Source organism: Ranitomeya imitator, chromosome 2, assembly GCF_032444005.1.
Source record: "Ranitomeya imitator isolate aRanImi1 chromosome 2, aRanImi1.pri, whole genome shotgun sequence".
Lineage (NCBI taxonomy): Eukaryota > Metazoa > Chordata > Amphibia > Anura > Dendrobatidae > Ranitomeya > Ranitomeya imitator.
In genome coordinates, this window is record NC_091283.1 from 543,537,467 (window position 1) to 543,561,670 (window position 24,204).

The following is a 24,204-nucleotide window of genomic DNA, read 5'->3' on the forward strand; positions in this document are numbered from 1 at the left end:
GATCATCCACGGCACCGACCCTTTCTACTGTCACTTCCACTGCCAATTTAGCCGCACACCCACAGGAGATGCTCCAAGCAACAGTCTTTCCTCCCAATGCTTCCGCTGCAACAGCACTCTCACGCAGTCCACCTAACCCTATACCCAGTACCTCACAGGCTCTCTTGCAGCCAAGCGCACACCTGTATGGGACGGTGGCAACTGTATCAAGGGGGGGGGCTCAATCTGGGAGTGGGATACCAAAAGCACAGGAAGCACAAAGGGGAGGCAATGTTGGCAACCTATTTTTGAAAAAGAACTTCCTGAGGGACCCTTGTTAGTGGTGGGAAAGGGTGACATAACAATGGAAACGGACGATAATTGTTAATGCTGCCAATTCTCGGTTAGAGCACAACGGAGGTGTAGCTAGAGCTACAGTGGAAGCAGGAGGGTCGACTATTCAAGCTGACAGTCGAATCATTGTTGAGTCACGTGGTCAGATAGCTGTTGGGGACAGAGTGGTGACTAAATCTGGCAATCTTCCGTGTAGAATGATCATACACGCTGTGACCCCTACTTTTGACCCTATTCATCCAGACGTTAGTACTCAACAACTTCGTGCAGCAATAACTTGCATTTTAGAGTATGTGAATATTAGTGAGCAGATTGAGACCTTGACAATTCCCGCCTTTGGGGTTGGCACTTTAAGTTTCCCTGTTCATGCATGTACAAGAGAAATTGTTGGAATTATAATAAACAAGTGTAGCCCCCAAAGCATTTGCTGCCTCTCTGAAATAAGGTTAATTAGTAATGAGGACAGGACTGTTAAAGCTTTAAAGACTGCCTGCGTCACCTGGACCCCACAACATATTGGAGCTGCCCAAATAGAGCCCCTCATTCCAAGATTGTTACCTCCTCCTGCTCCTCATACACAAGGGATTAGATCTGTACTCCCGATGCCATCTCTACTCCCGCCTCAGGTGCCACCACCAACAGTGCCAATGCTTATGTCTGAGGACCCACCCTCTATGTCAAGTTTACACCCCAGCAAGCTGCTACTCTGCTGACCCAAGTTCCAGATCCAGAAAAACAGCCAATGCCTTTCTACAGAAGCATGCTACAAATCCAAAGTAATTACCCAGCCACGTGCCAAGATCTCATTTCCCTGGCAAATCTTAAAGCAGGCGATGCATATTGGCCTGTTATGGAAATCGCGTTCAATGATGCCTCACTTACCAGTGACACTACATGGGACTCTGGTGTGGAGTTCTGCCAAAATCTTAAGACATCGGCCTCGGATGAGTTGGCTGACCTATCACTTATTGTCGCCAATGGATTCCAGATGCCTCCAAGCTGATGCAGCCATTGTACGGTGACTTCAAGACGTCAGCGTTTCCACTATGTCCCTAATCCGTGGAAGCTTTCTACGCTCTTAAACAGGCCATACAGACTGCACCAGCTCTTGGAATCCCAAATTCTGATATCATCTTAAGACATTCGGTTCTTTTAATGGCTCCACATGACATAAAAGCTATTCTAGGCCAGACTCAACCTAAACACCTGTGGCTACAGCGTCATGTGAAACTCAAATGTTCCCTCTTGATTGCACCATCCTCAACCTGTCTAAGCTGCCTCCTCTTTCCAGGGGGGATGTGGATGATGATGCTGATGCTCTCAGTGAAGATGCCTCTACACACTCAGAGGAGGATCATGACTGTGTTGAACAAATGCAGGAAGAAGTAGCCTCCAAGAAAAACGTGTCTGAAGATCCATTCCCACATGCTGATCTGACGTTCTTCACTGATGGTTCCAAATTTGCAGATGAAACAGGAAGGTTCCATACAGGATATGCCGTGGTTACACATGACCAGGTTATCTCAGCCAGATCCCTTCCACCGCACATGTCTGCACAAGAAGCGGAACTTAAGGCTTTGACATTGGCTTGTCAGGAAGCGATGGAGAAGCTGGTCAACATCTACATGGATTCAAGATATGCTTTCGGAGTGGCTCATGACTTCGGCAGTATCTGGGCAGCCAGAGGATACCTAATGTCCAGTGGAACTCCTGTAAAACATGCTGCTACCATACAAGAACTTATGGCCGCTCTAGATCTACCTTCGGAGGTTGCAGTGATCAAGATCAAAGCTCATGGGAGATTGGATTCTCCAGAAGCAAGGGGGAACTTCTTTGCTGACAAAACAGCAAAAACTTATGCTGCTTATCCATTTGGGAAAGAGAAAGCAGCTATGTACGTGTCACAAGACACTGAAGAAGGGTCTCAAAGCTTACTTTAGAGGTTTATCCATCTACATCAAGACAAGACACCAGATGATGAAAAGAAGTCATGGCAAGAAAGAGGAGCTAAAAAGGATGAAGATGGGAGTCTAAAGGATAAACAAAGAGGTATGTCTACCCCGTAATCTGTACCCCTCGGTGACAGAATGGGCACACGGTATCACCCACAGAGGCAAGAATCAGATGAATGACCTGATTTGGAAGACTTATATGGCACCTGGGATCTCTACTGTCACGCAAAAATATTGCAATTCCTGCCTTGTGTGTGCAACATGCAATCCAGCACCGCCTCAGAAAGTTACACAGAAACATTTGGCTAAACCACGCTATCCCTTTCAGAGAATTCAGATCAATCACATTCAAATGCCAAAAGTAGGGAAGTATTAGAATGTACTGGTAGTGACTGACATGTTCTCAGGATAACCCGAAGCCTATCCAGTAACCAACATGACTGCCAGAGTGACTGTTAAAGAGACTGATGACTGAAGTAGTATGCAGATATGGGGTCCCAGAGGTCATTGAGAGTGACCAAGGACCTGTGTTCATTGCAGTACTGACTAAGGAAATATGGACATTGGTAGGAGCTGATTTGGATTTACATACTCCATATCACTCACAGAGCAGTGGGAAAGTAGAAATACTGAATGGCACCTTCAAAAATAAAATACTGAAAGCCAGTTAGGAGGTCAGACTTGGACAGACATTTTGCCTATTGCCTCATACTCATTCAGAGACACTCCAAGGGGTTCCACTAAACTCACACCATTCGAGATTCTTTTTGGGGAACCTCCAGGGTTGGGTCAATATTTTCCACAACAGCTAGCCTTAGGAAGTGATACTCTTGTAAATTATGCAATTGTCCTTGCTAAAGAACTGTCAGTAACACATGTACAAGTTTTATCATCCATTCCAGATCCAGATACCAGGGAAGGTACCCATGCTTTCCAACCTGGTGACTACGTGCTGGTAAAGAAGTTCATCAGAAAGACATCCCTGGAGTCGAGATTTGAGGGTCCCTACCAAGTGCACCTGACTACTCCTGCTTCGGTCAGGGTTGCTGAGCGCCTCCTGGATCCATCTCTCACATTGTAAACTTGTTAAGACAGTTAGGGACAGAGTAGGATCTGACCTGCTTGCCAAAGTCCAGCTACAAAGGGAGGTTTTCCACAAGGGAAAACTTGTCTCAAACTGGTGAAAACTCCAATTCCCCCCTCCCGGGCGAGACGGTCAGATCTAGGATGTGTTACATCAGGGTGAATCACATGTGTATTTTATGTAACCATGGAGATGGGAGATTGGAGAGTAATAGATCCAGCAGGTAGGAAAGTCCCAAGGACATGGGTAATGCACTCCGATATACCTCCCCAATATACCCAAAATTGGTCACACATTCTCTGGTGTCAATAGTATCCGTATTGTCATGAAGCCTCTGATTTCATAGTGACACTTAACACTGGTGGGTTAGGCAATCTCGGTGGGATCAAGAAAAGAAAAAAAAAGGTTAATAAAGTATTTAGGGGGGACTGTTGAGGAGAGCCATAAGATCAAATACTTAATTAACCTCAAGACATAAGAGATTGAGAGAAGCGACCCATAACGTGTATTGTTTAACCTTACATAAGCTTTCTCAGATCAAAGTAAGACACTAAAGATGGCTGCCATTTCCTGTTTCACCACACCATGTGCTGATATCCAAGATGATCAGTGGGACACTAAAGATGGCTGCAATTTCCTGTTTCATCACACCATGTGCTGATATCCAAGATGACGCCCACCCGGATGACCTCATGGATCTGCCCACAGTGACGCTCACCGTGATGACCTCATGGACCAACCCACCCTGATGACCTCATGGATCCGCCCACGGACTTGCTCTTAGGTCAACACACTAACCAATGGAATACATCCAATCACTCCCATTTTAGAGCTAACCGAGCCCCCCTTACAGGGGTTATATAAACCTGTGTTCTGACTAAATAAAGACCTTGGAGCTGAGCCATAGATTGATCAAGGAGAGTTTACATCTGACTGTGTGTTGTCTGATGTTATTTCTTTAGTGCGCACCTGATCAATATCCATTAGGCCAGGAGTAGGCAACTGGAGAGAACATTTCTTAATTGTTCAACCTAACCTTATTGTGCATTACTGTTGTGAAAAAATACCTACCATGCTTATAAACACCAACCAGTAGTGATTTATCAGCGTCTGCATCCCACCAGTCCACAGGTATTTCTACATAATCTATCTCAGGTAACAGGACGACCAAGTCTCTATAACAGAAAAGTAACTGATCAGAAATCGTTTTTTGTAATACCGGTTCATAGAGGAATCCTTTTTTCCATTCGTACAAATACTCTATTAAAGAGCTGCTTTAGAATAGTCTGGATTTCTCTTTCAGTGAACCAATAGATAATTTAAAGGGAATCTGTCACCCCAAAAATCGTGTATGAGCTAAGGCCACTAGCATCAGGGGCTTATCTACAGCATTTTGTAATGCTGTAGCTAAGCCCCCGATGTAACCTGAAAGATAAGAAAAACAGGTTATAGTATACTCACCCAGGGGTGGTCCCGATGGGCGTTGCGGTCCATGTCCGGCGCCTCCTAGCTTCATATGATGACGTTCTCTTCTTGTCTTCCTGCCGCGGCTCCGGCTCACGCGTACTATGTTTGCCCTGTTGAGGGCAGTGTAAAACTGCAGTGCGGAGGTGCTGGGCTGGGCCTCTCTGACCTTTCCCGGCGCCTGCGCACTGCAGTACTTTGCTCTGCCCTCAACAGGGCAGACAAAGTACGCCTGGGCTGGAGCCGCGGCAGGAAGAGAAGAAGAGGATGTCATCGTATGAAGATGGGAGGCCCTGGACCTTTACACCCATCGGACCCAAACCGCAGCGGGACCGCCCCTGGGTGAGTATAATATAACCGGTTTTTCTTACCTTTCAGGTTACATCGGTGGCTTATCTACAGCATTACAGAATGCTGTAAATAAGCCCCTGATGCCGGTGGCCTTAGCTCATATACAATTTTTGAGATGACAGATTCCCTTTAAAGGGAGCCTGTCAGCACAGGATGACTATTCAAGGCAAGTACAGGCGCTCGCTGCATCATGGCAGCCAATCACTTATATACATCTTCCCACCTGCTTGGTTTCCATCTTTCTCTAACATTCTCTTGTTCGATGAAGCCAGAAAGGTCACAGAAGAGGAGGGTGGAGATAGAGGGAAAATAAGCAGGTGGAAAGGTGTATATAAATGATTGGTCCCGCTGTGAAGCAACAACAGAGGGACTTAGTTTGAACAGTCATTCTTTGCCGACAATGTCCCTTTAACAGCAAACGGGTATTAAAGTGGTTTTCTGTGAATAACTTTCCCTCCACATCAGCCAGGTTGAAATAATAAACTCAGGTTTTACTAACTTTGTCCTGGTTCAGTGCTGCCTCTCCGTCACTGCTGCAGTTTTGCTAACAGGCTGCAGTGATTACATCACGACCGCAGTGACCCCCTGCTGTTTACATTGGCAGAGCTCAGTGATTGGTTGCAGCAGTCACCTTTGCTGTAGTTGTGACATCACCGCTGCAGCCTATCAATAAAGAAGCAGCATCGGAGAACTGCTGCTGGACCAGGGAAGACGGGGAGTAACCCTTGAGTTTATTATTTTAAAGAGAACCTGTCACCAGAAAAAACGTTATTAACCTGCAAGTTAATAGAGTTGTGAAGCTGCATGGCATCGGCATTTAGGCGAACGCTGTCGGGAGAAAATGAACTTGATCCTCCATAGAAGAGTCCCAGTTTCATTTACAGGGCAGCTCCGACAGCTGTAACCGCGCTCCTGGCGCGGTTACAGTAGCCGCTTTCTATACTCAGAGTGATGACTGAACCATCACCGGCGCCGCCCCGTGACTAAAAGCCAAACACTGCTGGGGAGAATAAAGCTCATTTTCTCCCAGCAGCAATTGGCCATCTGCAGGCGCCAGCCAGGATAGCAACGCTATTAACATGCAGATTAACCCCATATCCGTAGGTTGATAGTATTTTTTTCTGGTGACAGGTTCCCTTTAACCTACTCTTAGGAATTTAAGATCACTTACTCCAGTAATGTAATGTAAACCATCTAAGATGCCATTCAGATGCATCAAAACTAGTTGCTTTTATCCTCACCTCGCATTTACACCTTCCAACGCCTTGCCAGCAGCACTCCCCAAAACTTCTGCCTTGAGGTAGTAAAGCATGCGCACTCGAAGAAGGACCCTATGAAAAGGCAAAGACACTGTTCAGACTAAAGGACATTCTATGCAAAATAAATCTAAATTCAATTACACAAAATCTCAGTAATTTTATCTTCAATAACATTTGCTTTCAGGGCATAATCTTCTAGTAGTTTTTCAGCATTTAGAATACATGAACTTTACCTTACTTATGCCCTGGACTCAAAAGCAAAATGGATGTTGTATTCAAATAATGTTGGCACAAAATATTAAAGGCATTTTCCTCGTTTTTTCTAGAAAAATGGACCCCAAATGGTCATACAGTAGAAAAAAAAGAAATAGTACTCACCTTTAGAAATGGGCAAACCCAAAAAGTAAAATTCGGCATTTGTAGCGAGCACCTACTGTTCAGGCACGGACCTCGAGCAAAATCATTACTTCCAAACAGTCACGGTTCCCACACTATCAAATTACAGCGTGAGGCCACAGCTGTGATCGGAAGAATAAAAGTTTACCTCTGGTCACAGGTTGATGGGACTACAATAGTTATATTGTAAATAAACACACAGGCAGAAAAAAGTCCTTTAACCCCTTAGTGACAGAGCCAATTTGGTACTTAATGACCAGGCCATTTTTTTACAATTCTGACCACTGTCACTTTATGAGGTTATAACTCTGGAACGCTTCAACGGATCCCGCTGATTCTGAGATTGTTTTTTCGTGACATATTGTACTTCATGTTAGTGGTAACATTTCTTCGATATTACTTGCGATTCTTTATGAAAAAAACGGAAATATGGCGAAAATGTTTAAAATTTTGCAGTTTTCAAACTTTGTATTTTTATGCCCTTAAATCAGAGAGATATGTCATAAAAAATAGTTAATAAATAACATTTCCCACATGTCTACTTTACATCAGCACAATTTTGGAAAAAAAAATTTTTTTTGTTAGGGAGTTATAAGGGTTAAAAGTTGACCAGCAATTTCTCATTTTTACAACACCATTTTTTTTTAGGGACCACATCACATTTGAAGTCATTTTGAGGGGTCTATATGATAGAAAATAATGAAGTGTGACACCATTCTAAAAACTACACCCCTCAAGGTTCTCAAAACCACATTCAAGAAGTTTATTAACCCTTTACGTGCTTCACAGGAACTGAAACAATGTGGAAGGAAAAAATGAACATTTAACTTTTTTTTGCAAACATCTTAATTCAGAACCATTTTTTTTATTTTCACAAGTGTTAAAACAGAAATGTAACCATAAATTTTGTTATGCAATTTCTCCTGAATACGCCAATACCCCATATGTGGGGGTAAACCACTGTTAGGGCGCACCGCAGAACTTAGAAGTGAAGGAGCGCCGTTTGACTTTTTCAATGCAGAATTGGCTGGAATTGAGATCGGACGCCATGTCACGTTTAGAGAGCCCCTGATGTGCCTAAACAGTGGAAACTCCCCACAAGTGACACCATTTTGGAAACTAGACCCCTTAAGGAACTTATCTAGATGTGTGGTGAGCACTTTGAACCCCCAAGTGCTTCACAGAAGTTTATAACGTAGAGCCGTGAAAATAAAAAATCGCTTTTGTTTACACAAAAATGATCTTTTTGCCCACAAATTCTTATTTTCACAAGGGTAACAGGAGAAATTAGACCACAAAAGTTGTTGTGCAATTTCTCCTGAGTACGCTGATACCCAATATGTGGGGGTAAACAACTGTTAGGGCGCACCGCAGAGCTTGGAAGAGAAGGAGTGCCGTTTTACTTTTTCAATGTAGAATTGGCTGGAATTGAGATTGGACGCCATGTCGCGTTTGGAGAGCCCCTGATGTGCCTAAACAGTGGAAACCCCCCACAAGTGACACCATTTTGGAAACTAGACCCCTTAAGGAACTTATCTAGATGTGTGGTGAGAACCTTGAATGCCCAAGTGCTTCACAGAAGTTTATAATGCAGAGCCGTGAAAATAAAAAATATTTTTTTTTTCCACAAAAAGATTTTTTAGCCACCAAATTTTTATTTTCACAAGGGTAACAAGAGAAACTGGACCCCAAAAGTTGTTGTCCAATTTGTCCTGAGTATGCTGGTACCCCATATGTGGGGGTAAACCACTGTTTGGGCGCACGGCAGAGCTCGGAAGGAAGGAGCGCCGTTTTGGAATGCAGACTTTGATAGAATGGTCTGCGGGTATTATGTTGCATTTGCAGAGCCCCTGATGTACCTAACCAGTAGAAACCCTCCACAAGTGACCCCATTTTGGAAACTAGACCCCCCAAGGAACTTATCTAGATGTGTGGTGAGAACTTTGAATGCCCAAGTGCTTCACAGAAGTTTAGAATGCAGAATCGTGAAAATAAAAAATATTTTTTTTTCCACAAAAAAGATATTGTAGCCCCCAAGTTTTTATTTTCACAAGGGTAACAGGAGAAATTGGACTGCAATAGTTGTTGTCCAATTTATCCCGAGTACGCTGATGCGCCATATGTGGTGGTAAACCACTGTTTGGGCGCACGGCAGAGCTCGGAAGGGAAAGAGCGCCTTTTTGGAATGCAGACTTTGATAGAATGGTCTGTGGGCATTATGTTGCGATTGCAGAGCCCCTGATGTACCTAAACTGTAGTAACCCCCCACAAGTGACCCCATTTTAGAAACTAGACCCCCCAAGGAACTTATCTAGATGTGTGGTGAGAACTTTGAATGCCCAAGTGCTTCACAGAAGTTTAGAATGCAGAGTCGTGAAAATAAAAAATATTTTTTTTTCACAAAAAAGATTTTGTAGCCCCCAAGTTTTTATTTTCACAAGGGTAACAAGAGAAATTGGACCCCAGAAGTTGTTGTCCAATTTATCCCGAGTACGCTGATGCCCCATATGTGGGGGTAACCCACTGTTTGGGCGCACGGCAGAGCTCAGAAGGGAGGGAGCACCATTTGACTTTTTGAGCGCAAAATTGGCTGTCGTGTTTGGAGACCCCCTGATGTACCTAAACAGTGGAAACCCCCCAATTCTAGCTCCAACCCTAACCCCAACACACCCCTAACCCTAATCCCAACCTCATCCATAATCCTAATCACTAACCCTAACCATAATCACAACCCTTACCCCAAGTCAACCCTAACCATAACCCTAATCAAAACCCTAAATCCAACACACCCCTAATCCTAATCTCAACCCTAACCTCAAACCTAACCCTAATCCCAATACACCCCTAATCACAACCCTAACCTTAACCCTAATCCCAAACCTAACCCTAATCCCAAGCGTAACCCTAATGCCAACCCTAACCCTAATACGAACCCTAATCCAAACCCTAACCCTAATCCCAGCTCTAACCCTAACTTTAGCCCCAACCCTAGCCCTAACTTTAGCCCCAACCCTAACCCTAGCCCTAGGGCTACTTTCACACTTGCGTCGTTTGGCATTCCGTCGCAATCCGTCGTTTTGGACAAGAAACGGATCCTGCAAATGTGCCCGCAGGATGCGTTTTTTGCCCATAGACTTGTATTGCCGACGGATCGTGACGGATGGCCACACGTCGCGTCCGTCGTGCACTGTATCAGTTGTGTTTTGGCGGAGCGTCGGCACAAAAAACGTTCAATGAAACGTTTTTTTGTACGTCGCATCCGCCATTTCTGACCGCGCATGCGTGGCCGTAACTCCGCCCCCTCCTCCCCAGGACATAGATTGGGCAGCGGATGTGTTGAAAAACTACAGCTGCTGCCCACGTTGTGCACAATTTTCACAACGTGCGTCGGTATGTCGGGCCGACGCATTGCGACGGCCCCGTACCGACGTAAGTGTGAAAGAAGCCTAACCCTAAGTTTAGCCCCAACCCTAACCCTAAATTTAGCCCCAACCCTAAATTTAGCCCCAACCCTAGCCCTACCCCTAACCTAACCCTACCCCTAACCTAACCCTACCCCTAACCCTACCCCTACCCCTAACCCTACCCCTAACCTAACCCTACCCCTAACCTAACCCTACCCCTAACCCTACCCCTAATTTTAGCCCCAACTGCTGTTCTCCTGCCGGCCGGCAGATGGAGACAGATGGCGGGCGCACTGGGCATGCGTCCGCCATGTTCTGCTGCCGGCGGCCAGGAGGAGCAGCAAGAGGATCCAGGGACCTAGGTGAGTATGCTAGGGTCCCCGAATCCCCCTATTTCTCTGTCCTCTGATGTGCGATCACATCAGAGGACAGAGAATTACACTTTACTTTTTTTTTTTTTTTTTGCGGTCGCCGGTAAACAGTTAATTACCGGCGATCGCAAAACAGGGGTCGGTAATACCGACCCCGATCGTGCTCTTTGGGGTCTCGGCTACCCCCGGCAGCCGAGACCCCAAAGATTCTCCCGGTGCCGGCCGGCGGGACTGCGCATGCGCCCGCCATTTTGAAGATGGCGGCGCCCACCGGGAGACACGAGGAGCATCGGGGGAGCTAGGTGAGTATTGGGGGGCCACCTGGGACCCCTTTTCTCTGTCCTCCGATGTGCGATCACATCGGAGGACAGAGAAATTAAAAAGAGATCGCTTTTTTTTTTTTTTGCGATCGCCGGTAAACGGTTAATTACCGGCGATCGCAAATGCGGGGTGGGTTAAAAACCCCCCGAATCATGTTCTCTGGGGTCTCGGCTACCCTCGGCAGCCGAGACCCCGGAGAAAATCGGCCTCTGGGGGGCGCTATGGACTTTTTCCACAGCGCCGTTAATTAACGGCGCTGTGGTTTAAGTACCCTTAGCGGCCGCCGTTAAAAGGCGTATCGGCGGTCGCTAAGGGGTTAATTGAAAGAATGACACAGACTCCTTTAATGATTCAAAATTAAACCATATTCACGCCATCGCCCATTCTATTGAAGCGATCGTCTTCTCTAATAAAACAGAAATAAAAATCAATATTATCCCTCACCAGTCCGTCTTTCTGTCCCATGCTGTAATCCATGTCTGGGGATAAACAGATTTCAGAAAAACACACACAAAATTTCAGCTCACCCTTCTTGAATGATCTCCATGAGTTTTAATCAATCCGAGCACGGAAAGGGCTTCTGCCAAAGCTCTCTGGGAACGGTGAAAGTAAGAAAAGAATCCAGCTCAGGAAAATGTATAAAATCGAGTATTCTTTATTCCAAATAATTTTTAAAACGAGAAGAAACACTGCATGTCAAAAATCAACAATATCCAAAAAATGGAAGGACAACCATGGTACAGCTGAACGCGTTTCGAACACAAAGTGTTCTTAGTCCACTGTCTAGGCTGTGGACTAAGAACACTTTGTGTTCGAATCGCGTTCAGCTGTACCATGGTTGTCCTTCCATTTTTTGGATATTGTTGATTTTTGACATGCAGTGTTTCTTCTCGTTTTAAAAATTATTTGGAATAAAGAATTTTCGATTTTATACATTTTCCTGAGCTGGATTCTTTTCTTACTTTCACCATAAACAGATTTCAACCTGGACAGTTCCTAGATGCGACCATCCAGACAGAGAACCACACATGAATGAGTTGCTGAGAGATTCCCGCTAGCACAGTGAGAAAAAGCCTCATGGTGCAGAGGTGAGTTCACAGCAGTTTACCGGGAGAAACTTCTCACAGTGAACTCTCTGAGCTCAGCGTTGCACCTTGAGACTTTCTCACTGTGCTAGCGAGAGTCTCATCGAGAACACTGGAGTTCAGGGTACAGGCTGGAAACGCAGCATCAGTGACTGGCGGTAAACTTGATGATGCCACCACTAGTCACTGATGCTGCGCTCGCAGCAGCTCATTCTCCCAGTGATTCTCAGCCTGAACGTTCGCATCTTGGCACCGTCCAGGTTGAAAACTGTTTATGCCCATACATGGATTACGACGTGGGACAGAACGATGGACAGGTGAGGGATATTATTGTTTTTTTATGTTATTACAGGAGACTGTGGCTTCAATGGAATGGGCGATGACGCGAGTATGGTTTAATTTGGAATCATTTAAGAAGTCCGTTTCATTTGTTTAATTAAAGGACTTTATTCTGGTTGTGTGCTTGTTTGCAATATACCGTATTTTTTTGGGACCATAAGACGCACCGGACCATAAGACGCACCTAGGTTTTAAAGGAGGAAATTAGGGGAAAAAAACTAAAGCCAAAAATGTGGTCAATTCTGTACTTAACATCACCTATCCTGATAAATATGGTCCCCTCATCCCTATCCTGGTATGCATGGCCCTCATCAGTATCGCGCACTGTCAGCCGCCTGCTTCCTGCTGGGGGCGGCGGTCACGTGTGCCGATACTTAAGATAAATGAATATTCAGAATATTCGTTTCTCTAAGTATCGGCACACGTAACCGCCGGCAGTAGCAGGAAGCAGGCGGCTGACAGTGCACGATACTGAAGAGGAATGGATACTCACCGCGATCTCTGATGAACACCCAGTGAGTATTCCGGCAGCTGTGCTCTGCTTGTGAGCAGCGCATGATGGCCCTGCCACGCGCAGCTTACAAGCATTAAGCAGCTGCTGGCACCGGAATAGGATGCTGCGAATGCGAGGGAGCGGAGGAAGGCAAGATTAAAGGTTTGTTTTTTTTAATCTTTTCTGATGGGGCCATGCATAACAGGACTGGCATGGGGCCAATCATACCAGCAAGGATATTGGGCCAATCATACCAGCAAGGATATTGGGCCAATTATACCAGCAAGGGGATGGGGCCAATCAATCATACCAGGATGCCAGGAAGAAATGAATATTGATTGCCCTCCACGCCCATGGGCGTGGAGGGCAGTGCATATTAATTTATCTTTAGCAGCGGGCACAGGATTTAGCTGGAGGCACCGGCTCCAGCTTCCTGTGACCCGATGCTCCACCGAAACCGCTCCCCCACCTCCCCACCACAGCCAGAGCCAATATATCCGGACTATAAGACGCACCCCCCATTTTCTTCCACATTTTGGGAGGAAAAAAGTGCGTCGTATAGTCCGAAAAATACGGTAACTATAGGATTAGTAATGGATATGTGTCTTACAGACGCTTCTCCATTACTAAGTCGTGGGCTTGATGTCACCGGACAATACAAAGGAGATATCAACCCCCCACATATGAACCCCACGTACCACTGCTACAGGGCAAGTGGGAAGAGCTGGGCAAAGCCCCAGAATTGACGCATCTAATGGATGCGCCTTTTCTGGCCGACTGCGGGCTGCTATTTTTAGGCTGGGGGGCAATATCAGTGACATCTTACCAGCCTGAGAATACCAGCACCCAGCTGTCTGCTTTAGCAAGGCTGATTGTCAAAAATGGGGTAACGTCAAGTCGTTTTTTAAAATTATTTATTTAAATAATTTGAAAAAAAAAAAAAAAAAACACCGTGGGGACCCCTCTATTCTTGATAACCAACCTTGCTAACCTTGACAACTGAGGGTTGCTCCCTCAGCTGTCAGTTTTGCCTGGCTGGTTATCAAAAATACAGGGAAATCCAAGCTGTTTTTTTTTTTTTAATTATTTATTTAGAGCGCAGGCTGATGAATACTCCCCATCAGCTGCTCCTGCTCTTGCTGTTATTAGCAGCAGCAGGTGTAGGCTGATGGGAGCAGTAGTCCCATCTGCCGACACCAGTGACCGGAAGTAAACTTTATACCTCTGATCACAGCTGTGGGCTCACAATGTCATTTGACAGCGTGGGAACCGCAGCTCTCTGACCAGTGGTAATGATTTTACCGCCAATCTGTACATGCCAGCATGGAAAACACTGGATGTTCAGGCCCTGGTCCGGGTACTGCTCTGGTACCCCAACTTTGTTTTTTAACTGTTCGTCCTAACCAGCCGGACCCGAACATCCAGGAGTATGCCCATCTCTACTCACCTTCCTCGGTCCAGTGCCGCTTGTCAAGTCTTCTAGTCCAGCATCTTTGTTTTGTCTGTAGTCGTGACATCACAGCTACAACCAATCACTCATATCGACACTCTCCTGTTGTTAATGGCAGCAGATGCCAAGCTCAGTAATTGGCTTAAGTGGTGATGCACGCTGTAGTCATGATGTCAATGCTCCAGCCACTTTTATGCAAGTTAGAACTTCAAATACTTCGAAAAACTACCATACATTCAATCAACCTCTACACATGTAAGTCAAGACAACTTTAAGATCTATTCTCACGCTACAGATTTTGTTGCATGACTTTAAATTAGTTTCATTCTTTCATCAGCAAGCACATCTGCCGTGAATTCTTCAATTGGGTATGTCCACACATTCAGCATTTGCAGCAGTTTTTGTAATACAAATACTGGAGTGTTGGCTGGAAAGACTCTGGGTAAAATATGAATGTTTTTGATGTTTTTTTTTTCACCCATTCACTGGAATGGGTAAAAAAAGATGCAAAAATGGTGAAGGAATTAACATGTTGCAGATTTAAAACAAATTCAAATCTGCAAGGAAAAAAATAAGCAGCGTGTGCATGAGATTTCAGAAATCCCACTTTGCTGATACTGTCAAGCACAGCCTTTATAACTTTGCAAAAATGCAATGTGTGAACAAGTAGATAGACTTACTTATTGCAGTGTTGCTTCAGATGTTTTTTATAGCTGTCATCATGCAGGACAATCTCAGGGTTACAGCTAGCGAGCCAATCTGCGTTCTTGATCTCTGGGAGTAACATCTGGTTCTTTATTTTCTTCCCTTTTCTTCCACGAGGGACTGGTGCAGATAAACCTGCAGCAAATTACATGTATACATCATCAAAATGAGCCTTCTATCTAAAAATATGGTCTGTGAGCTAAATGCATCAGCATCTGCACAAATGTATTCGTTATTTTTCTATATTTTATGCTGGCATCCATGCAATGGTGTCTACAGGCATTGTGGTTTTAATCCCTTCATCCCCAAGCCAAATTTCACAACTCTGACCAGTGTCACTATATGTGGAAACACCTTTTGAATTCTTGAACGGATCCCACTGATACGGAGACTGTTTTTTAGTGAAATATTGTACTTCAATATTGCAACAAGATTGGTTTGATATGACTTGGGTTTATTTGTGAAACAAAAATTGGCAAAAATTTAGCAATTTTCAAACTTTCAATTTTTATGCCCTTAAACCAGAGAGTTATGTCACACAAAATATTACGTAACCTAAATAACATTTCCCACATGTCTACTTTACATCGGCACATTTTTTGGAAACTTAAATTAAGTTAACCAGCGATTTCTTATTTATCCAACAAAACCATTGTTTTTAGGGACCACATCACATTAGAAGTGACTTTGAGGAGCCCAAATGACAGAAAATACCCAAAAGTGACAACATTCTAAAAACTACACCCCTCAAAGTGCTCAAAACCATATTCAAGTAGTTTATTAACCCATCAGGTGGTTCACAGGAATTAATGGAGGCACTTGGGTCTGTTTCAGACCCCAACGTTTTTATTTTTAATTTTTCCTTTTTTTTTTCTGTAAATTTTTATTTTTTAATTAATGGACTGAAGGGGGCGACGGATCCCTTTCAAGGGTCTGTTCTCCCCCGAACCATTAACAGGCGAAAACGCCGAGTATATCTCCCCGTACCCTCTCCTGCGATGACTGGGGCACGCCTAACCTCACTTTGGGGTGACGATTCCTTCATGGTCCCGATCTCCCAACACCTACAAAATGGTGAGCACATGGAGTTTCCTCTTCATGTTCCTCTCCGGAGCCGAAAAACCCATAGCTGGATGGACAGAGGCCCCCACCCAATGGCGTCACTACAGCCCCACGACCGCAGGCGCAAGTCGAACGGATGGTCCTCTCCATCCCCCGCTATAGGGAAGATGGATTGAGGTTTATACCCTTAAGAAAAGAGGAGGCGCTGCACAACTCCGGCTCTGCAGCATCACCTCCGTGAGTATGAGTCCCCTCGTGCTTCCCTGCATCCGAGACGGAAGGTGCGGGTCCTGGTCCCTGGGGAGAGGAGGCACTGGCCCGGTGCCAGCGGCAGTCAGTCTGTGTCCCGTCGCGGCCCCCTTCTTCTCAGCCGGCGCGCACCGCCGGCAGGCCCCAGAAATGTAGCTCCTGGCTTTTAGCCAGATTAGGCCGCAAATTGCATGGCGCCTCACACCGCTGGAGCTACCGCCCACATTCCTGGCACTTCTCATCCTGAATGAGAAGAGCCCTGCTAATCTCGGGGGCCATGATTTTTCAGGCAACCTGTTTTGCAACGGCTGTGGGGCCACGCTGACTGACAGCACCACCAGCAACAGTACAGGACCGCCGAAAATCCTTCTGCGGTTTTCATACCACCGACTTCTTCCCTGGGGACACAGGAACAGGACCTTGGGTAAGCTGCATCAGTGTCTGGAAGAGAGCTTAACCCCTTCTCTGCACCTGTAGGGCATACTCTGTCTTTAACCATTAGGGACACACTATGTCTCAATCTAAGGAGGCCAAACAGGTTAACTAAAAACACACAGTGTTTTTTTTTTACCTCATGTGCCACTTGCAATACTGCCTTGCCACGTGCTCACAATACTCCGTTATGTACGAACTGTGACCCGGCCTGAGCACAGCCACCACTCGCCGTCGCCACAGACCCTACTGAGCCTAGTCCCCCTGAGTGGGCTGCTTCCCTGTCACGGTCTATGGCTTCCCTGGCCAAGCAATAGACTCTCTCCAGGGACTCTCTTTAAGTCAGAACGTCACTTTGTCGACCGCGGAGGACTCTGGCAATGGTAGGGAACAGTCCGTTAGCAGGGGTCGTACTCAGTCAAAGGGGGTTCAGGTCTCTAGAAAAATGACCCATGTCGCGTCCCCCGATCACGCTCGTGCTTCAGCATCTGCGAGCTCAATTTCTCGCTCCCCCTCTCCTGAGGTTCGCAGCACACATGACTCCGAATACAAGTCTGATGCGTCTTTAGTCCAGGATTCCTCGACTTGTCAAGAGACGCTTGATTCCTTTATTGAGGCGGTCAACAAGACCCTGAGGGTGGCCGAGGAATTCATATCCCCTCCGGAACACGTGGTGTCTTTTTAAAAGACTAAACGTGTCCAAAAAGTATTTGCCAATCATCCTGAGTTTAAGGACATTGTCCAGAAACACAGGGACCGACCAGATAAACGGTTCACTGGTCAAAAGCCTATCGAGTCCAAATATCCTTTTGCCCCGGATTTAATGAATGATTGGCTACAGTCCCCTTCAGTGGACCCTGCTGTATCTCGTCCAGAACACTCCTATCCTTGTCCGACGGTTCCTCAGTCAAAAACCCCACTGACGTCAAATTGACTACCTCGCTTGTTCGGTCTTCGAGGCTTCAGGAGCGGCGACCTTTCCATCCTTCACCGCGACTTGGGTGGCTAAGGCAATGGTCGCTTGGGCAGAGCTGCTAACCGCAACCATTCACGACCACAATCTTCCCCCAGAGGCTGCCAACCTCGCTAGTCAGATAGCTCAAGCCAGGGACTTCGTAGTTAACGCTTCGATAGATGCGGCCAATAGCGCAGCACAGGCAGCTGCAAATGCAGTCTCCATCAGAAGGGCCCTATGGCTCAGAGATTGGCGGGCAGATTCTGCTTCCAAAAAATCGTTGACCTCTCTGTCTTACCAAGCTGGTCGCTTATTTGGAGAGAAACAGGACCAAATCATTTCTGACGTTAGGGAAGAGTAAATTTTTTCCTCAACAAAGGCCCACCCGGCTGTTTTGGAATCAACAGCCTCGATCCCGGCCTTTTCGCAACAATTTCAGTTGGTCCTCTACAACCTTCTCTTCTGGATCAGGATGGGTTCCGCATGGAGACAGAGGTTCCCAGGTCTCATACAGACCTAACGATACCTGGAAATCCAGACCAAGGACGTCTGGATCTAAGGGAGCCAGATCCCTTAGATCTTCTACACAATGACTCGTTGCGACATCCGGCGGGCACCGACAAAGTAGGCGGCCGTTTACTTTCGTTCCGTCAAGCCTGGCTCTCAGTCGTCCACGACGAGTGGGTCAGAGAGCTGGTGTCCTCCGGATACAAAATAGAGCTTTCTTCTCCTCCCCGACACGTTTTTTTCCCTTCTTCCCCTTCAAAAACAAGGACAACAGCTTTTCTCCACGTCATACATGCGCTACGAAGGGACGGAGTCATTATTCTGGTTCCTCAGTACGAAAGGTTCAAGGGTTTTTACTCGAACCTACTTGTGGCCTGAAAGAATGATGGATCGCTGCAGCCCATACTGGACCTAAAGCTGTTAAACACGTTTGTCAAGGAACGACGGTTCAGAATGGAATCTCTCCGTACAGTCGTCGCCTCCATGGAAAAAGGAGAGTTTCTAGCATCCATAGACATCAAAGATGCTTACCTTCACATCTCAATTTTTCCTTCCCATCAACAGTTCCTACGCTTCGCATTCCGCGAGGAACACTTCCAGTTCGTTGCCTTGCCCTTCGGCCTCGCCACCGCCCCCAGAGTCTTCACCAAGGTCAAGGCAGCTGTCATGGCCATTCTTCACGCTCGGAGAGTGGTGGTACTTCCGTATCTGGACGACCTACTGATCAAATGTCCATCCCTTCCAGCCTGTGAGGAGTCCGTCGGTATCACGGTGAATACACTTTCTCGCCTGTGCGGGAAAATAAACTTCGAAAATTCTTCTCTGTTACCGCCTCAGCGAATTTCCTTCTTGGTAATGATCCTGGACACTTCCCGCGGGTTGGTCATTCTCCCTCCAGAAAAGGCCTTGGCCTTAAACCAGGGAGCACGGAGTCTTTCCCGCCCAGCCCCTCACTCCATTCATTTCAGCATGGGCATTCTCAGAAAAATGGTAGCAGCGATGGAAGCGGTCCCGTTCGCACAGTTCCATCTCCTCCCTTTGCAACATGCACTGCTGTTGGCCTGGGACAGGAACCTGTTTTCTCTCGACCATTGGTTCCGTCTGACTCTGTGGGTCAGGCAGACCCACAGGTGATGGACGCTGAAGTCCTCCCTGAACCAAAGGAAGTCTTTTCTCCCGGTACGCTGGTTAGTGGTGACCACCGACGCCAGCCTTTTGGGCTGGGGTGCAGTTTTCAGCCACCACACGGCACAGGGTCGTTGGTCCACTTGAGAGTCGCGCCTCCCCATCAACATCTTGGAGATACAAGCGATCAGACTAGCCCTACTGAGTTTTCACCATCTCCTCACAGGTCACTACATCAGGATACAATCCAACAACGCCACGGCGGTGGCGTATATCAATCGTCAAGGGGGAACCCGCAGCAGGACGGCCATGCACGAAGTGAGTCACATCCTCCATTGGGCCAAGAGCAACCATTCGCCAATCTCGGCAATCCACATCCCGGGTGTAGAGAATTGGGCAGCGGACTTTCTCAGTCGCCAGGGCCTTGACTCGGGAGAATGGTCTCTTCATCTGGAAGTCTTTCAGCAGATTTGTCATCGCTGGGGGACTCCAGATGTGGATCTCATGGCCTCAAGGCTAAACAACAAAGTTCCCCAGTTCATTGCCCAATCACATGATCTATGTGCCGTCGGAGCAGATGCCTTGGTTCTGCCGTGGCATCAGTTTCGACTCCCGTACATTTTTCCCCCTCTCCCCTTGCTCCCAGGGGTCATCAAGAAAATCAGAGCAGAGTTGGTACCAGTGATCCTAGTCATGCCGGACTGGCCGCGCCAGGCATGGTACGCGGAACTACCAGATCACATGGATCTACTTTCGCAGGGCCCGATTTACCACCAGAACTCCGGGGCCTCCTGTCTTTGACAGCGTGGATGTTGAATCTTGGATTTTAGCCAAAGCTGGATTCTCTCCTGAAGTGACCTCCATGATTAGTGCTAGGAAGCCAGCGTTCATGCGCATTTATCATCGCACCTGGCGAATCTTCTTCTCATGGTGCAACGCCCATGGACGATCTCCTCTGGTGTTCTCCATCCCTTCCATATTGGAATTCCTACAATCCGGATTAGAGTCGGGTCTCGCGCTTAAGTTTACTCAAAGGACAAGTTTCAGCCTTGTCAGTTCTATTCCAACGCAAGATTGCCACCAGATTACCGGTAAAGACGTTCATTCAGGGAGTGGGTTTCCCGTGTGGCGCCTCCCTATAAAATGCCGTTGGATTCATGGGATCTTAATTTGGTCATCGGAGTTTTACAGGAGGCCCCTTTCGAACTACTGCAGGACGTATCACTAACCTTTCTTTCCTGGAAGGTGGTTATCCTAGTGGCGATTACATCAATCAGACGAGTCTCGAAGTTGGCAGCCTTATCCTGCCGACCCCGGTTCCTGATTTTTCATCAAGACAAGGCAGTCTTGAGGACTTCCCCCACTTTCAAGCCCAAAGTTGTTTCCTCTTTTCACCTCAATGAGGAGATTGTTCTGCCTTCATTCTGTCAGGCACCAGTCCATCGTATCGAGAAAGCTCTTCACACTCTTGATGTGGTTAGGGCTCTTAGACGGTACATCTCGCGGACGGCTCCCTTCCACAAGTCAGATGTCCTGTTCCTGCTTCCAGAAGGGCATAGGAAGGGTCTAGCCGCTTCAAAGGCCACACTAGCCAAGTGGATTTGCTCGGCTATTCAGGAGAGCTACCGTGTAAGGGGCACTCCTGTCCCAGCAGGGATTAAGGCACATTCTACTCGGTCAGTGGGCGCCTCTTGGGCCATTCGGCACCAGGTGTCAGCACAACAGATCTGAAAGCTGCAACATGGTCCAGCTTGCACACTCTTACAAAACACTATCACATTCATTCTCAGTCTTCTGCAGACGCTGCTCTTGGCAGGCGCATTCTGCAATCGTCAGTACCACAGCCGTAAGCCAGTTTTATATGGGGTATTAGCAGTTGTATTGCTCCCCACCCAGGGACTGCTTTAGGACGTCCCATGGTCCTGTGCCCCCCAATGTGGCGTAGGAGATATAGGGATTTTTGTGTACTCACCGTAAAATCCTTTTCTCCGAACCAATCATTTGGGGACACAGCAACAACCCTGTTAGCCTATTGGCTTGTTGTTTAGTTCTTCAGTTTTGATATACCGTATATACTCGAGTATAAGCCGGCCCGAGTATAAGCCGAGACCCCTAACTTTGCCACAAAAATCTGGGAAAACTTAACTCCGGTATAAGCCTAGGGTGGAAAGTGCAGCAGCTACTGGTAAATTTCAAAAATAAAAATAGGTACCAATAAAAGTTAAATTAATTGAGATATCAGTAGGTGTTTTTGAATATCTATATTGAATCAGGAGCCCCATATAATGCTCCATACAGTTCATGATGGGCCCCATAAGATGCTGCATATTAAAATATGCCCCATATAATGCTGCACAAAGGTTAATAATGGTCCCATAAGATGCTCCATAGACACATTTGCCCCATACAATGCTGGGCCCCAAAAGATGCTCAATAGAGATATTTGCCCCATATAATGCTGCACAAATGGTGATTATGGCTCCATAGAGATATTTGCCCCATATAATGCTGCACAAATGCTGATTATGGCCCCATAAGATGCTCCATAGAGATATTTGCCCCATATAATGCTGCACAAATGCTGATTATGGCAAAATAAGATGCTCCATAGAGATATTTGCCCCATATAATGCTGCTCAAATGCTGATTATGGTCCCATAAGATGCTCCACAGAGATATTTGCCCCATATAATGCTGCACAAATGCTGATTATGGCCCCATAAGGTGCTCCATAGAGATATTTGCCCCATATAATGCTGCACAAATGGTGATTATGGCCCCATAAGATGCTCCATAGAGATATTTGCCCCATATAATGCTGCACAAATGCTGATTATGGCCCCATAAGATGCTCCATAGAGATATTTGCCCCATATAATGCAGCACAAATGCTGATTATGGCACCATAAGATGTTCCATAGAGATATTTGCCCAATATAATGCTGCACAAATGCTAATTATGGCCCCATAAGATGCTCCATAGAGATATTTGCCCCATATAATGCTGCACAAACGCTGATTATGGCACCATAAGATGCTCCATAGAGATATTTGCCCCATATAATGCTGCACAAATGCTGATTATGGCCCCATAAGATGCTCCATAGAGATATTTGCCCCATATAATACTGCACAAATTATTATTATTATTATTTATTATTATAGCGCCATTTATTCCATGGCGCTTTACATGTGAGGAGGGGTATACCGTATATACTCGAGTATAAGCCGAGATTTTCAGCCCAAAATTTTGGGCTGAAAGTGCCCCTCTCGGCTTATACTCGAGTCACGGTGGGCGGCAGGGTCAGCGGGTGAGGGGGAGAGAGCGCTGAGGCATACTCACCTAGTCCCGGCGGTCCTGACGCTCCCTCTGCCCGTCACACGGTCTTCGGTGCTGCAACTCTTCCCCTGTTCAGCGGTCACGTGGGACCGCTGATTAGAGAAATGAATATGCGGCTCCACCTCCCATAGGGGTGGAGCCGCATATTCATTTCTCTAATCAGCGGTGCCGGTGACTGCTGATAGAGGAAGAGGCTGCGGCACCGAAGACCGTGTGACAGGCAGAGGGAGCGGGACTCCGGGAGCAGGTAAGTATGCAATATTCACCTGTCCGCGTTCCACACGCCGGGCGCCGCTCTGTCTTCGCGTCCTCTTGCTCTGACTGTTCAGGTCAGAGGGCGCGATGACGCATATAGTGTGCGCGGCGCCCTCTGCCTGATCAGTCAGTGCGGAGAGACGCCGGGACGAGACGCTGGGAGCTGCAAGCAGCGAGGTGAGTATGGCATTTTTTTTTTATTGCAGCAGCAATGGCACAGCTTTATATGGCACAGCTATGGGGCAATAATGAACGGCGCAGAGCACTATATGGCACAGCTATGGGGCAATAATGAATGGCGCAGAGTACTATATGGCAGCTATGGGGCAATAATGAACGGCGCAGAGCACTATATGGCAGCTATGGGGCAATAATGAACGGTGCAGAGCACTATATGGCACAGCTATGGGGCAATAATGAACGGTGCAGAGCACTATATGGCACAGCTATGGGGCAATAATGAACGGTGCAGAGCACTATATGGCACAGCTATGGGGCAATAATGAACGGTGCAGAGCACTATATGGCACAGCTATGGGGCAATAATGAATGGTGCAGAGCACTATATGGCACAGCTATGGGGCAATAATGAACGGTGCAGAGCACTATATGGCACAGCTTTCTATGGTACATCTATGGGGTAATAATGAATGGTGCAGAGCACTATATGGCACAGCTATGGGGCCATAATGAACAGTATGGAGCATCTATTTTTATTTTTGAAATTCACCAGTAGCTGCTGCATTTTCCACCCTAGGCTTATACTCAAGTCAATAAGTTTTCCCAGTTTTTTGTGGCAAAATTAGGGGAGTCGGCTTATACTCGAGTATATACGGTACATAAAAACAGGTACAATAATCTTGAACAATACAAGTCACAACTGGTACAGGAGAAGAGAGGACCCTGCCCGCGAGGGCTCACACAAATGGTGATTACGGCTCCATAAGATGCTCCATAGAGATATTTGCCCCATATAATGCTGCACAAATGGTGATTATGGCCCCATAAGATGCTCCATAGAGATATTTCCCCATATAATGCTGCACAAATGCGGATTATGGCCCCATAAGATGCTCCATAGAGATACTTGCCCCATATGCTGTTGCTGCGATTAAAAAAAAATTGACATACTCACCTCTCATCACTCAGGCCCCCGACATTTGCAATATTCACCTGTCCTCGTTCCACCGCCGGGCTCTGTCTTCAGAGTCCTCTGCACTGACGTTCAGGCAGAGGGTGCGCACTAACTACGTCATCACACCCTTTGACCTG

General features: G+C 46.6%; 1 protein-coding gene across 3 annotated transcripts in view; it reads right to left on the minus strand.

Moving 5' to 3' along the window:
• CHD6 (chromodomain helicase DNA binding protein 6) overlaps positions 1-24,204 on the minus strand; it is a 252,579-nt gene that overhangs the window by 40,883 nt on the left and 187,492 nt on the right. For all 3 annotated transcript variants that reach the window (XM_069751935.1, XM_069751934.1, XM_069751936.1), the window contains exons 23-25: positions 14,983-15,142; positions 6,426-6,515; positions 4,441-4,544 (exon numbers count right to left, since the gene is read on the minus strand). In XM_069751935.1, coding sequence (XP_069608036.1) covers positions 4,441-4,544; positions 6,426-6,515; positions 14,983-15,142 — 354 coding nt within the window. The remainder of the gene's footprint in view (positions 1-4,440; positions 4,545-6,425; positions 6,516-14,982; positions 15,143-24,204) is intronic.